This window comes from Astatotilapia calliptera, chromosome 14 (assembly GCF_964374335.1).
Source record: "Astatotilapia calliptera chromosome 14, fAstCal68.1, whole genome shotgun sequence".
NCBI classification, from domain to species: domain Eukaryota; kingdom Metazoa; phylum Chordata; class Actinopteri; order Cichliformes; family Cichlidae; genus Astatotilapia; species Astatotilapia calliptera.
The window spans coordinates 21,310,676-21,326,123 of NC_137435.1; the positions used below are offsets into that span (position 1 = coordinate 21,310,676).

Genomic DNA, 15,448 nt, shown 5'->3' on the forward strand with positions numbered 1-15,448 from the left:
CGCTAGCAACCAAAGCAATCGCTAGGAAGATTTAGTGAAGCACCTTCTTTGCAGCTGATTTCATTTCATCCACCACTTGCCAGCAGCATCCAGAAACCAGTCGGGAAATACACACTTTTCCTTCCAACCAGCTCTTGTATGATGTCTAATGCACCGCACAACTCTTGAGCAATGTGCACACATGACTACACATACTTTGTTGTAAAGTGCAAACTTTCTGAAAACGAGCACAAACTGGAGCCAGTGAACTGATTTAATTACAAAGAGGAAACCACAGTGACAAAACAAGGACAGCTACGTACAGGAAGCAACTCTGATTCATCACCACAGCTGCAACATGTCCAACAGAGTTAGGACCAGGCGGCAGTGCAAAACTGCAGCTTCTTATTTATTAACTTTTATTTTTACCTTCCTGGTCACATCTGTAACAAGGCAAACATCAGCATGTTCTGGAGTGAAAACATGAATATCTGTCAGAGGTCGTCTTGCCTTCTTTTTTTGTAAGATCTATGACAGTTATAACTTAAACATGACTGACAGCGCATGCCAGAGGGGAAGGGGAGAAAAATACAAACAGGAAAAACAAACCTTACACAAATATATAAAAATATGCCATTAGATTCATATCAACACTTGAGAACCATGGGTGCACTATTTACAGAAAAAAGGCAGTATGTACCAATATTTACAACAATAAAGACTCGGTTCACAAATGGGCATGAGGAGGTTTACATACATGTTGCTGATAGTTACAGTGATGGCGGGATTTTGATTATTTTTACTTCATATTTAAGACGTTAAGAAAGGTTGTGTGTGAAGGAGTTCAGTTTCATTTTCACTGGGTTAAAATGTTCATGCTGAAAATGTGATTATTCAATCATTTATACATGTGTGACTACTGAGGCAGTGTAAAAGTATACTGTTAAGGCGGAAGAAAACCTAAGTTTATGAAAAAGCTGTATTCAAACTTGCTGACCATGACCAAACTCTTTTCTTCAGAGGCTTGTTTCTGTCACACAAAACTAAAAGCCAGGTAGATCTCATTTAAAATTTTAAGCTATTATATCAAAGTTCAGGTTATCTCAAACCTTCGAAATTACGCATCTCAAAATTTTGACTTACAGACTCCATATCTCGAAATTTAAACTTTTGAGTAACTGTTTGTTTGTCTGTTTTTGTTTTTCTCAGTGGCAGAAACAGGCTTCCGTACTTTAAAGCTTAGGAAAATAAGTAATTACGTTAGACCCCACACCATGAAAATATAGCACAGACAGCGCACAGATGTTTTTTCACTGTTGACCAATATAGCTTTTCTGCAGGGATTTTTGACGCTCTCAAGCCAGCAAAAATACACAAAATTTTATCTCGGGCAGTTCTTCACACAGACACACTGACATTAATCAGTTCTGTTGAACATTAAAAAAATAATAATAAATGTCTGCTACCTCAAAGTTAGCGGAAACTGAAAATTTTAAACCGTTACCTTCTATTTTTCTTGTGAGAGTTACTTAAGTGTACCATAAACCATGACACCAGGATCACATTATATGGTAAAAAGTTAAAACCATAATCATGGGAAACAGTTAAGTCGCTATGAGCTGAAAAAAACAAGAAAAAGTTAGCTAGTTAACCGCTAAGCTCGCTGCTTTATTTTTTCCATTTTTTATAAACCGACATAAATTCCAACACACTTTGTTTGGTATTAGCTTTCCTCAAAAACACTGGTAGATGTTTTTTTTAAGATAGCTTTTTCTTAATTTTTGTTCTCATAAACACACAAGATTTATATAAATCTTTTTTAGCTAATTCTCGACAAGAAACCGAATAAGTATGCATCCCAAAATGTTTAGCTAGTCGTTTAATTTTTGCTAACAGGCTACGTGAACTTTTCTTCAACAGAGGAACCAGAAAAAAAGCTCTTTTTTGAAAATGCTTTCCAACTGGATAACAGAGCACTTAAGTAGCACTTTTTTACACTTTAACAGAGGCTCGCTTTCTAGTTAGCAGCTATCACAAAGGCCAGCTAATCCTCATAGCTGTTAGCCTATCTCTCACAGTGGATCCTCATGTATGGATGTGGGAAAAGCTGAGGAGAAGTGCCCAGATGGCTGGTAAGGTGCAATGCAGTATTTGCTAGGCTTGGAGGGATCAAAGACAATCTCAGATTAACCCCAAAGCCTGGCTGGCGAGCGTGTGTGTGTGCAAGCTGTAGTCATGATTTTCTTCCACTGCTATAAGATGACGCAGAGCTGACTTTTCACCGTCACTGTGCATGTGTAAGTGAAATGGCTTAACCTTTATCTCTCTGAAGGCACGTGCAGTTGCTCAGCATTTGTCCTTATCATCCTTATTACAAGCATCTGGTTCTCCGGCAGCTACTGCTACCTGTCTGTGTGATGTGGTGTGTTTGAGGTGTATCCATACATTTTAGCGCTACATGTCCTGTAAAGAAAGTGCCACAATACACACAGTGGAGCTGGAAAAGAATGTAGGCATATTCTAGAAGTTGGCACTCAATCGTATGGAAGCTTGTTTGTGACATTGACAGAGCTACGTCGAAATTTTGAGGTATTTAGTTATTATTAGGTAATACATCTCGAAATTTCAAGTTTTTTCTGAGTAAGTCGAAATTTCAAGCCACGCAACTCGAAATTTCAGGATAATAAATCAAAATTTCGACGTGCTAACTCAAAAATTTTCTTAAAGATGGCTGCGGAAACAAACTTCCATACATTACGAGGTTGAGTGGCTGTGTTTTCAGTCTGCCTAAAAGCTGCTCTGAGATGCAGCGCAAAGGGAAATAATGCAAAACAGTGCAAGAACCCAGTCTTGTGAATCGTACCGAACCATGACCGGACTGTATCCCTACACCCCTCGTGTGCAGATCTGTCTCCTGGTAATCAGTTTTGTTAACCGAGCCTCCTCGTTATTAAACTTGAAAAGAAAAGTGGAAGCTACATCTTCTATAAATTAAGTGCTGTAAAAGGCGGTGCTAAAAATCAAAACCATAAATACTGTACATAACTATCTTCATCTGCTACCACAGCCTATCGTCATCTTTAAAGATCACCTATCTCTCCTCGTGACAGAACGCTCCAAACACTGAAAATTTCACGGCAAAAGAAATCTTTTCAGATCCCTTAGTGTCAACACATTAGCACACAAAAGGCTTTGGCATAGTCGCGTTAAGAAGGAATGTCTTCAATCTACTTTTTTTTTTCCTCTACCAGTAGTGGGACACTGCTTCATCTACACTTCTGTCATCTTAAACAAAAAATCAATATGTGAAGAAGAAAAAAAGATAAACGTTGATGTGATTTTCTACAGAGAACACACGTGCTTTTCACAAATCTCTTGACTCACTGAGTGAAGGCCGTGCATGAATGTATGGGAGTATATGTGTTCAGTCTTGTTACATACCTCTACTGCCACATATTGCACATAAATGATGCTTACTCTCCCTAAACAGGAGGAAAGATGATGTTAGCAGTAACATGTATTATCGATGGCAGTGGAATTGATGTTTGTCCTTCACTTCCTTATAAGATCAGACATTTAAAACTTCGATATGCTTAAAATCTCGCTGAAAAAACAAGGGCATATTCATTATTCCAAATATCCATCAAACTACAGTCTGTGTTAATATCTTTCACTTTTGTTGATTTTTTTTATAATCATTTATAGATCGCAGGGAGGCGTTTTATGTGAAGCTCAAGTTAAGATGAAGTGTTTCGTTCCAAAAAAACATAATTTCAAAGGACAAGCTCATGCTTCACCTGATTCATGCCAGAGTTTTTCATAAATGTCCGCTTTCAGCCTCGTGTGCAGAGACTCTGCAGAATCCAAGTCGACTTTTCTTGTTTGTCATTCTCATTTTGAACATATGTCCATCTGTGATAGTTCAAGTCCCCCTTCTCTGTGTCTTTCTGGCTCCTTCAGTCTAAACACCTTTTTTTTGCCGATAATACTCGGCCGATGCCACAAACCGAAAAAGCACACACAGACATGCACATCATCAGAAACATTAACACAAGAAAACTGGATTTGAAGTGATCGTACTCATTAGGAAGTCCGGGGAGTCGACAGCCACGTTACGCACATAGAGACCAGCGGACCGAGCAGAAGAACGCAACAGCAACACCGAAAAGTGAGGAGTGATGGGGTTAAAGGACGAGGAGCTTGTGCGCTGATTTCAGCCAGAGGGAGGCTGGGTCAGGTCGGTAGAACTAACAGTTCGATTGTCTCAAACCCTCCAAAGCAAAAGGTGGTTGGTACTGTCATCCCGTCCCACTGTTTCACTGCTATTAGTCAGTCTGAAGTCCTCGTAACCATCGCCACCGGAAATGACTAGATGGTTGGTTTTCGGAGGGATGTGCGCAGAAGCTCGGCGGCGTGCGGAGTCGCGCCTCTGGAGACTTCCATCAACTGTGCTGCTGTTTTGGGACTGATTGCCTAAAAGTTGAACATAAATGAATGAAGTTGGAATATTTCTGGAGCAAAATAGAAAAGATATGTACGAACCTAAAAGTCATTCTACACAAATGTTCAGTTTTGGGTCTGCAAGATGTCTTAAAATTGATCTCTTAAGATAAATTTAAGCTTATTTAAGACATTTAAACTAAATTATCACGTAACTTGTTGACTTCATGTGCTCACAAAAATGATAGCATAATGCTTTTAAAAAAATCTTTTTTATACATTTAACTAAAGAAGCATGCAATAGTCATCAAGTAAGTAATGGTCCGTAAGTAACGGTCTGCTGTTACAAATCCATAAAGAAGGTAAAACCAGTGACATGAAATTTTTATGGTTTTTACAAAATGGCATTAAACCTCAGGGGCATTAAATCACATCTACGTGATTTTTAACTCATTAAATTACAGTTTGCCATTTAATAATTCTTTTTTCCCCTCTTACAATTCCCTCACAGTAAAATATGTCATACCAGCAACTTCAACTAAAAGCTTCTTATGAAATTATGAGATAAAACAGACAAATTCTGACAAAAGAAGAGAGACAATGGACCTACTGTGAGGAATTGATTGTGATATATACACCTTATTGGATTTGAAGCACACAAAACACAGTGCTTGTCCACTTTACCTGACTGTGGGGATGAGCACTTTTGTAGTGTTTAGGTTTTTGATTGATTAATTTTAAATATATATACATTTGATTTAAAAAGAAATGTATGGCTAAGAAAGGTGTAATTATTCAAATAATATAATATTTTAATTTAACAAAGAAATAAATTAGAGAATAAGCCTTACTACATCAGTGATATGTACTAGTTAGAAATTTTTTTGATAATAAATGTCAAAAAAAGGAAGCAGCACTAACCTGTGGGGTCACTTGTATTAGGAGGGAAGTTCATGTCAAACCCTTCTGGTAGTTCGACTGACGTCAGGAACCGGACGTGGCCCGTGTGTCCGTGGGCTGAGCCCATTGGCACCAGGGGAAATTTCAGAGTCCCGGCCACAGTTCCTGAGCTCACTGCTGGGATCACCAGCGTAAGAACCACCCCTGGAACAAAACAGAAGCTCATAGTGAGCTATTTGAGCCACACATGGTGGCGATCGTGGCTCAAGAGTTGGCAGTTCGTCTTGTAATCGGAAGATTGCCAGTTTGAGCCCCGTCACCGACAGTCTCGGTCATTGTGTCCTTGGGCCTGTTGGGCCCTTGCCTTGGGCAAGATACTTCACCCATTGCCTACAGAGGGCCCGGTGGCGCCAGTGCCTCGCCTCTGTCAGTGCGCCCCAGGGCAGCTGTGGCTACACTGTAGCTTGCCATCACAAGTGTGTGAATGGGTGGATGACTGAATGTAGTGTAAAGCGCTTTGGGGTCCATAGGGACTAAGTAAAGCGCTATACAAATACAGGCCATTTACACATACAAAAAACAATGTCAAATCGCACTCTAATCTTGATTTAATAGCAAATTCAAGTTAAAAATCTGGTTAATCCATTTAAACATGTTTTCTTACCTGCGCTGGTGCCAATCCACAGCAGATCCTTACATGCTAGCAGAGCTGTGATTCTCAGACAGGCGGCCTTGTGCTGTCTGATGATCGCATCTGCACCTGAACAGGGACCAAACAAAGTCAGATTAATAACAGACAGTGGTCACCGTTAAAGTTTAAAAATGACAAACACTTTCTTTCCACTAGTTTGAAAAAGGAAAATGTTATAAAAAGAACTATAATACTACAAACAACTAAAACACATAAAAAGTCTTTCTGCATACCTGCAAGCATCTTGTGCACAGCTGGTGCCACGTCGACCTCTGTCAGGCTCTCCCAGGTCTGAGCGTGGTATAGTTTGACCTGCGCACTGCCCTGCAACGCCAGCCACACACCCTGACTGTACGCCACCATGCATGTCACGCACCGACTGCTGTCAGTGCCCACCTGGAACCAGTGCTGGGAGGAACAAAGAGAGAGACGGGGGTAAACTTTCTTCCGCGCCAGTGCTCCTGCTTGTCAGTCTCGTCAGCCTGGCCTTTTATTCCGATGTGAATCTAAAGCCTCCAGATTCTGACCTACAAAGCCGATCTTTCTCTGCTTCCCTCTCATCTAATCTTTCCACCTACCTCTTGTACTAGTGTAGATGTGTTGATGATAAGGACTCTGTTCTGTGAGCCACACCACAGCTTCCCTCCTACGGGAACCATTTTGGTGACAGGACTTGTAGGTGTACCCAGAACTAATGTTTGAGAAGACTGAGGGTCCCAGAAACTACCTGCAAATCCAGATCAACAGTAACAGAGTTTACTAAAGATCCAGGCCAGGATGGTGAAGTGAGGATGCAAGACAGAAGTGGAATGATGCTGTGATCGGGGACAAATAAAAGTGCTGCATGCCAAAAGCAACACTACAGCGTTTTCTTTTTCAGCCATTGCTTACTCCAATCACGTGCACAGTTGACCTTACCTGCTTCTCTCTGGTAAACAATCACCTCTCCATTTGCTAAGGACACAAACACTTTGTTGTCCAAATACCTGAAGTAAGAAAAAAGGAAGGATGTAAAAAGGAAAAATGAAAGGAGGTAAAGTAAAAGCAGGGTTTAGATAGTATCCAATAAGATCTAGCATTCCTGACCTTTGAAATTTGTTTTTGAATAATTCTCTATTACTTTAAAGTTAGCTAGGCAGACTCACAGTATACAGAGGATGGAAGCCGAGTGCTGCATCTTCATGCTGTTTTTACGGTTTCGGATGTTGTCTGAGGACTGGTACACGTGGATGCTAACAAAGGCAGCAACATAGGAAATTAGGTGAAAGCAGTACACCAACAAACAAACAAAGATAGCTTATTAAAATCGCTTGAGTACACAGGTCCAGTAATTCCACACACCATCCATCCTCCGTTCCCAACCACACTGAGCTCTGGTAGGCCTCTGGGTCTATACTGAGCAGATCCTCCAGACTCGCCCGGGTAAAAGATCCGCGAGACGATCGGCGCATGGCACGGCCATCCATCGGACTCTCTGCGTGGACGCGGCTTACGCCACCGACCCCCAGCATCCCTTGAGAGCCATATGAGCTCGGCACTGGGAACTCCTGCTCCTCCTCACTGCTGGTGGTCTCTGTAGCCATGTCCTTGGAGCCTGGACCCTCGTCATCTTTGGGGTGAAGATGAGATTTGAAGGAATGGTAGAGACCGTGAGGGTGTAAATAAAGTGTGTGTGACCGAAGTGTTTACTCACTGCCGTAGCTGGACGATATGGTGGAGTGACTGGCCTGACTCTGTAGGGTTGAAGAGGGACTGGGGGAGTCTTCGTCATCTGTGTCGTCACTGTCAAACGGAACAAGCTCCGCCCCTGGTCCTGGATACAATCAATGCATTTTCACAAATTTCACAAAAGACCTTACGCAAGAAGAACATGAAGTGATATAATTTAGAAAGCCACTAACTCACCTGTGGGTTGCTCTGTTAATTCTGGAGTTGACTGAGAAATGGATATGAGGAGCTGCTGCTGGGTGTGACCAGCTGCCACAGAGGTAGGTGCAAGAGGAGGCTCTGATCCACGCTCCCTGGGAAGTCAAGAGCGATTAGTTAAGATAAAGTCAGGAACAGACAGTAGCTGTCGTTAGATGCACACTTGATCTTGTTTGTTTGGGTTTTTTACTGAGATTAAAGATTTTGTGGGGTCTAATATCGACTGGTATTTAAATTCTTCAACAGATTTAATGGAGCAGTATATAGGCTACTGTGCAAAAGTCCTGGGAAATAGAAGGTACTTGAAGGGATAGATGGAAACACAGCGTAGCAAGCAAAAACAGAGTTTGTACAATAAGCTTGAAAGTCAGTATTTGATAATATTTAAACTGCATTTATTCTTTAACACAGCCTGAACTCTCTCAAGTAAGGTTTTTTGTAATGTCTTTGAGTAGTCTTCAGGAATATTTCTCCAGGCATCTTCAAAGCTCTTCTTTGGATGTTGGTTGCCTTTTTGTTCTGTTCTATGTCTCTGTGCCTCAATAATGCAAAGGTCCAGGTGCTGGGGAGGCCAATCCATGACTGTGTGGATTGTGTGTACTTTCTATTCAGGTATGCTTATACTATATTGGCAATGTGTTTGGGATCACTGTCATGCAGAAAAATGAACCTGTTACCAATGAGAAGCTTTCCAGGTGGTACTGCATGGTGGATCAAACCTGACAGTACTTTTGTGTTCATAATTCACAGATAGCTGTAGACACTGAATGTTGCACGTCTCCCCTCTTGATTTGAAGTCTTAAGACCTGTTGCCACTGATTTTCAGACCAGGTCTTGTGTAATTACATGAAGAATACCTCAGCCTTTCCTCCGTGTTTCCCTTTCTTAAGAATGGTTTCTTGACAGCCACCCATCCCCTGAGACTATTTCTGATGATGCTTCAGTGAACAGTAGATGGATCAACTTTTTTAATGATCATTAAAAGGTAATACTATATGGCTGACTTTTAGCCCAGTTTATATGGTTAAAAAGAAACAAAAATAACTTTCTTTTTTGTAGAAAAACAAATCAGTGAAATTGGAAAAAACTTTTCATTAAAGACCTTCATCAGATTTATTCTTTTCTAAATCAGACACAACCTGTCTATCTGTGCACTCAGTCACATCCGTGCATGTGTGTGTGTGTGTGTGTGTGTGTGTGTGTGTGCGCGTGTGTGTACTGACCTTCCCTTAAGTCCTGGTACTGCAGCAATGCAGATAATCCTGGCTGAGCAGACAGCGATACACGCCTCCACTGTGGGCTCATCTTTGATGTTCAGCAGACAAACCTGCAAAGGAAACATCAGCATCAGTCTACAAAATCCAAATTATGTTGTTTTTTGTTGTGTTTGTTTCTTCCTCTTTGATTGGAGAACATGGCATAATCGCATCCAATCTCTTCTCACCTGTCCCACGTATCCGTCACTGTTACACACCCACACTTCACATCCGCTGTCTAGACAGCTGTGGCTGGGAGAGGCGCATGAAAACTGGAGACAAACAGCAAAGTAATGAGTTCTTCTGTTCTGTGGATAAAAAAAAGGGCAGCTTCACAGAAAATGCTTCCCACTGCTCTCACCTGCATTCCACTGCGGGTCTTCATAATGGGAATGGCCTTCAGGAACTCTGGGTCCCACTGGTCCTTATTCATCGCTAAACACACGTGACACAAAAAGAATTAGCCATATTTAGATCGAAGTAAGAGCATTTTTTTTTTAAAGAAAGTCAAGCAAGACATGAAATCACCCACATGCTTTAGCTCCTGAACTAGTGGAGAAAATAATACTGTATCTCACTCTAAAACTTTTTTCGACTTACCTAATTTTTTCTTGGCCTCCTCAAAGGCCTGCTCGAAGCTGGAGCGAGCGTCGGGTGTAGCAAACTCAAAAATGAAGCTTGTCTCTGCAGAAGCAGTGGTCAACTCCAGCTTCGTGGGCAGGAAGGTCATACTGAAGGCCAACGACTGTTTATCCGACAGCTCCCTGTGCACCGAGGCCATCAGATCCTTTATTACCTCGTCTAGGGGCTGAAAGAAAAGGAAAAAAGGGTAGAATTGAGTTTCAAAGTGCCACGCACACTCAGCTGTAAACACAACGCAAACGCACAAAAGTGGACGAAAGAGAGAAAAGATGAAACGCTCAATAAAGTTTTTTCTTTATGTCTGTAACAACCTGTATATAACTGAATATTTCAAAGAGGAGACTAGAAGACGTTTCCATGTGTCCAAGAAAAGTAGATGTGCAAAGAGAGAGAACGATGGAGTTTTTTGTCACTGCATCTTTCACAGCACCTGGTGTGGGAGGCTGAGGGTCTCAGACAGTTTGCTGATCTGACCCAGCGTGCTGAGATCCTCATCTAACCGGCCAATCATCTTCTGGATACTGTCCTTATTTGTTGCCTGCGTGGAGCCTGGAAAAGGGTGAAAAATAAACAGCAAAAGCAAATTCCACATTACTTCTCCAGGTGATTTTATATAACAAAGTACCAAACAACAAAATTATTTTGGTTCTTTGTGTGTTTTTCGGTGGTAGATATGACTTATAGATCCATGTTCTACACAAACTGCAGCATAAGTCTTACTTTTCACCACCTCCACATCCTCCAGGGGAAGTTTCCACAAAAACTTGTATTTACTTGAAGTATCAATCACGCTGGCAGCAGAGTATCTGAGGAGGGATGAAGGGAAAAACAGGAAAGATGTAATTGAGAAAAAAAAAGTGAACATCTGGTGTACATATTGTTTAACACCAGGGGGCAGTATGGTTTAGAAACTGTGCTCTGATGGCCTGTGTGCATTACATACAGGCTCATGGAGCTGCGTCTTAATGAGCCAGACTTCCTCTTGAGAGTGGTGCAGATGATCAGATCACTGAAGAGGAAGAGGGAACGATCCTTCTTTCCACCCACTGTCTTCTACAGAGAGACAGGAACACAAGTACAGGGTTAGAAAAATGTAACCTTCACAAGAGGATCACACCTTATAATATAATACAGCTTTATAATATAATTCCAGGAGTGTTTCTTACCGCCTCCATGACTATTTCTTGTCTCAAGAACTTCCTCTGGGGGTTTAGAATCTGAGACAAACATACATATAAGGAAGTTATTGTTTTACTTTATTGTTTTTATTATCTATGCTGGGTGAAAGCGGCTTTAGAAAAAAACATAACGCTCAGACAACAAAGCTCAAATCAGCAGAGGTAAGCAAATGTCTCACGTGCTCGACTCCTTCTATGTGTGCCTCAATCTCCTGGATGACCCTGGCTTCCCTCTCTGCCTCCTCAGCAGAGCGTCTTCCTTTATTGATCTTCTCCGCCAGTCGTTTAATGTCCCTCTGGGCGTCCAGTAAGTACGGGTGGTCTGGGTGATCCTCTGGAGTGTGCTTGAGCAAATCCTTGAACAAACAACAGCACATTCATCTCTGTTTAAGTGGGCTTTCCATCACTAAACAGTCTGAGTTACTTTCACAGCAGGCTCATAGTTCGATTTTTAAATCACTCACCTTAACTAGCAGCTCGTATCGAGGAATCCTCTGCACCGGCTTGATCATCAGATCACCCAGAGCCTGCTTCTCCTTGTTTTCACGCATGTTTTGCTGTTAGATTAAAAGAAGGGGGGGATGAAGACAAAGTGGATAATATAAGAACCACCAGTATCAGAGGCTCTACAGCTGGCTCAATCCTGTAATTCACATCTCTACCACAAGATGGTGAAGTGGTTCCACAGCAGCTGCTCCTGCTGTCAAACGGCCAGTGCTACCTAGCCTGACCTGCCTCCCCAATGTGATGTTTGTGTATTGTATGTATGGTCGGCAAGGTATCATCTATATGAATTGCCCCTTAGGTATAAATAAAGTCTCTCTGACTCTGCCTGCAATGAAGCTGGATGATGGTTATAAAACAGAAAAAAAATGAGAACACTGAAAGCAACACATAACTTAAAGCTTAAAGCTACATTTTTGTCACTAACAAAAAGCTGGTAGTGGACAAACTTGCATCGTTACTATGTATAAAAGAAGTTTTTTCAATCCAACACTCACCTCCAGAAACTTGTGAAACGCTGGCTTGGCCTCCTTGGCAATCCTCACAGCATCTTTAGCATTGAGGAAGTTGTCAATGTATGCAGAGTACATGTTAGCTAGTGCTTCTTTGGAGAACTAGAGAGAGAAGAAAAAGAGGACATTTCAGTTAGTTTGTGCACTGAGTCTGAGGGCTTACTTGTGGTTCCTAGAGTATTTAAAAGTGGAATAAGAGGCAAGCCTTCAGCTTTCAGCTCCTAGTTTGGATTCAGGAGACAGACAGTTAAAAATGTCTTTTTTAATAAAGCTTATAGTTAGGGCTGGATCAGGTGACCCTGAATCTTGCAATAGGTCTAAGCTGCTGGGGGCTTCCCACAATGCACTGAGCCCTGCTGGTTCAATAAAGGTTCATATAATTGCTGGGGTTTTATCTCTATTATTGAAGGGTCTTCTTCTTACAATATAAAGCAGCTTGAGGCGACTGTTGTGGTGATTGTTGTGAAACACAGACACCACAGTCTTGTTCAATTTCTTGCAAAGAGCAAAACATAAAATTCCAGTATAAACCAGCTACACTTAAGAGGTTTAAATAATCAGGGAAGACAACAACAGAACAAACGGCATATAAGATCAAACTATTTTACTATTTTAATTCCTAAGCCACACAAAGAAGCTTTCACGTTAGTGGATTTCCACTTGATTTAACTGGCACTAAAAAAAAGGAATAAAAGAAGAAGAAATCTGAGGATGCAGTCCTCTCTGTCTCACAACAGAAACGCACAGATTGAGATGAATCACCCTGACCTGCTTTCTTTTCACAAATAAAAGGGTAGAAGACACAGCAGTCGGCGACACGAGCAGAGAGAGAACCACAATGTGGTGCTGTATTTAGCGTCACTGAGTCATCATCTTTCTGCCCTTTGATGAAATGGACTGACTTCCGGTTTCCCTATCCTTATCATCCGCCTCTCAGTAACAAAATTCTGACAAATAAAATCTGAGCAGTATGAGCAAGATTAGTTACACGGGGAGAAACAAATGGAAGAAAGATTAAGAATAAAATCTGGTGAAACTTAGTTTCCTTACCCTGTAAATACACTGAATGTGTTAACCTTCGAACATTAGACCACCCCCAAAAACCCCAACTGATATTTGCACCCATAATGATGTAATGACGATTAAACTATTCAGTAAAACCTTTGGCTGAATGTGTATATATTATATTCTAAAAACAAAAAGTAAAAAATACAGTTATGAAAACATGAATCTACTTTTTATGAAACTGTCGTGTCAGTGTTGTGCCTGATAAGATCATTGTTTACTATTATTGTAGTATTTATTTCCTGCGCGTCTCCGCTGTTTGTTTGCGATTAGCATGGGATCACTGCAACGTCCAGGATTTTATGGACTGACAAAATGAACTTCGAACCCCTGCTGAGTTTGTCTGTCATAACAAATGCTCCCAGATGGCTGCGTAACAGACAGCAGTAAGGCCTGCACTTCATTGCAGGACTTACTGCATTAGAAGTCTAATGTGTTTTGTTTAATAAATCCTATTCATCTTAACTTATCATTATCAAACAAAACACTTCATGTAAGACTCTTTTTCTAAAATCTATGAAACATATAAACAACTTGGACAAACAAAGAGACAGAAAATTTCATGCCCCGTGTGAGGCTCGAACTCACGACCTTCAGATTATGAGACTGACGCGCTGCCTACTGCGCCAACGAGGCCTGTAGCAATAGTAACCGCTGCCGCTTTAAGAGCGGGAGAGAGGGCGGGAAAGGGTGGGGGAGGGGTCCTCATTCTGAGCGTTGCAACAGCTTTAGCTACAAAGGCACACAGTTATTTTCAGTGTTATCTTTTTATTGCATTTCTTACACCGTCATTTTAAGGAACATCTACTCCAAACAGACAGGAAAAATGTATTAATGAGTTTATTTAATTTTGTGATTCATTTCTCAATCTGCTTTACTACTAAACATGCAGTTTGTTGTTAGGGGTTTTGATTATGGTCTGCAGTGACCTACTGAGGGAACAAATGCTGGCATTTGAGTACCTTCGGTGATGAATTTGTTTAGTGAAAATCTCTTAGCCTGGAATTAAAATCCTCTATCTTTATTCTTAGGAAACTCAAATCTGACATTTAGCCCAGCACTGAAGCTCTGGAGCACTTTTTTTTTTCTTTGGGAGCCACACTTGGGTCATGGGAAGTTTTAAATGGGTCAACATGCGGTCACTGGAAAAACAAAATATGAAACTAGTGTTGCCAACTATAGACCATCTTTCAATAAAAACAGTTTCCCCTCATTCGAAGTTTGTTTATTCATTCAGGCTCACGTCTACAGGAAAGTAAATGTCGTATGAGTCATGTCTGCACAGATGCTTCATTTCTGCCCCTACTTTTGCAAATAATAGCGTCCACAGAAACACCGTACACGCTATCTTTTTCATCAACATAAAGGTTTCACTTTACAGATGAAGAGGTGTAACTTTCAGTGGTTTCTTTGTTTTTTTTAAGTTGTGGACCAATTCTAACTAATTCAAAATTCAATGGGATAGTGTTATGGTTTAAACTGTAGGATGTTCCATGTCTTTCTCATGTACAACAGCTTTATTGGAACACATGAAGGGATTTCTTGCTTACAGTCAAGATAAAATTTCTGAATATGCTAAAATAGGACAATCTTTCTATACAAAGGCAGTATTGGTACCAGGACCAAAACAGTAAAGGTCGACTAAAAAGTACTTGCCAATGGTAAATTGGGAAGCTTTTAAGCTCAAATGTACATTGTTCAGTCTGTCTCAACATGTCACATGTTTGAGATCAATCTGAGTCTGGAGACAGCTAATGTGTCAGCATTTAGTCATGCTCATAGCACCACCTAGTGGCTACAGGACATCTCCACTAAGCAATAAACATCATCCCACGCACATGAAATTTTCACTGTGGGTTCCACACATGATACACCATGCACCATGACATATAATAAGTGGGTCTTCTCCAACATGTTCATTAATTAATGGCAGTTTCCTAGATAAAAATTACAGTCTTAAAGCTGTTCGTGTTCATTGACGCCATTGTAGATTGCTAACTTGGGGTAGGCGGAGCTCCTCCAACTTCCTAAACGGGAAATCCAAGTTGTGGGGGTGTTCGAGATTCAAATGCCAACCGAGAACTCCGAAAATTTGACTTTTGACTTATTCTGGAATACAGCATAAGTGGAGACCTCTAATGCCACCTAGTGTGCACAGGAATAGGGATGGGTATCGTTTAGGTTTTATCCGATACCAGTACCAAACCGGTACTTTTGAAACGGTGCCGGTGCTTAAATGGTGCCCGAACCGGTGCTTCAAGAATGGAGAACACAAAATTGGTCCAAAAACCTCTCATGTTCAGCTGTTTTTTTTTGTAAAAAGATAACAATGTTAGCCTTTTCTGCGGCTATAGG

The 15,448-nt window shown here is 41.0% G+C and overlaps 1 protein-coding gene across 1 annotated transcript in view; it reads right to left on the reverse strand.

Moving 5' to 3' along the window:
* Nucleotides 1-239: 239 nt before the first annotated feature.
* The window catches only part of arhgef17 (Rho guanine nucleotide exchange factor (GEF) 17), a 68,431-nt gene continuing 53,222 nt past the window's right edge, over nucleotides 240-15,448 (reverse strand). The window contains exons 5-25 of the mRNA XM_026191408.2: nucleotides 12,014-12,130; nucleotides 11,477-11,569; nucleotides 11,192-11,368; nucleotides 11,001-11,051; nucleotides 10,778-10,887; nucleotides 10,555-10,640; nucleotides 10,265-10,383; nucleotides 9,793-10,000; nucleotides 9,554-9,627; nucleotides 9,381-9,464; nucleotides 9,160-9,263; nucleotides 7,916-8,031; nucleotides 7,704-7,823; nucleotides 7,352-7,619; nucleotides 7,156-7,242; nucleotides 6,929-6,996; nucleotides 6,589-6,737; nucleotides 6,244-6,418; nucleotides 5,984-6,079; nucleotides 5,341-5,523; nucleotides 240-4,452 (exon numbers count right to left, since the gene is read on the reverse strand). Of these exons, the coding sequence (XP_026047193.2) occupies nucleotides 4,244-4,452; nucleotides 5,341-5,523; nucleotides 5,984-6,079; nucleotides 6,244-6,418; nucleotides 6,589-6,737; nucleotides 6,929-6,996; nucleotides 7,156-7,242; nucleotides 7,352-7,619; nucleotides 7,704-7,823; nucleotides 7,916-8,031; nucleotides 9,160-9,263; nucleotides 9,381-9,464; nucleotides 9,554-9,627; nucleotides 9,793-10,000; nucleotides 10,265-10,383; nucleotides 10,555-10,640; nucleotides 10,778-10,887; nucleotides 11,001-11,051; nucleotides 11,192-11,368; nucleotides 11,477-11,569; nucleotides 12,014-12,130 (2,694 nt within the window). The 3' untranslated portion in view covers nucleotides 240-4,243. The remainder of the gene's footprint in view (nucleotides 4,453-5,340; nucleotides 5,524-5,983; nucleotides 6,080-6,243; nucleotides 6,419-6,588; nucleotides 6,738-6,928; nucleotides 6,997-7,155; nucleotides 7,243-7,351; nucleotides 7,620-7,703; nucleotides 7,824-7,915; nucleotides 8,032-9,159; nucleotides 9,264-9,380; nucleotides 9,465-9,553; nucleotides 9,628-9,792; nucleotides 10,001-10,264; nucleotides 10,384-10,554; nucleotides 10,641-10,777; nucleotides 10,888-11,000; nucleotides 11,052-11,191; nucleotides 11,369-11,476; nucleotides 11,570-12,013; nucleotides 12,131-15,448) is intronic.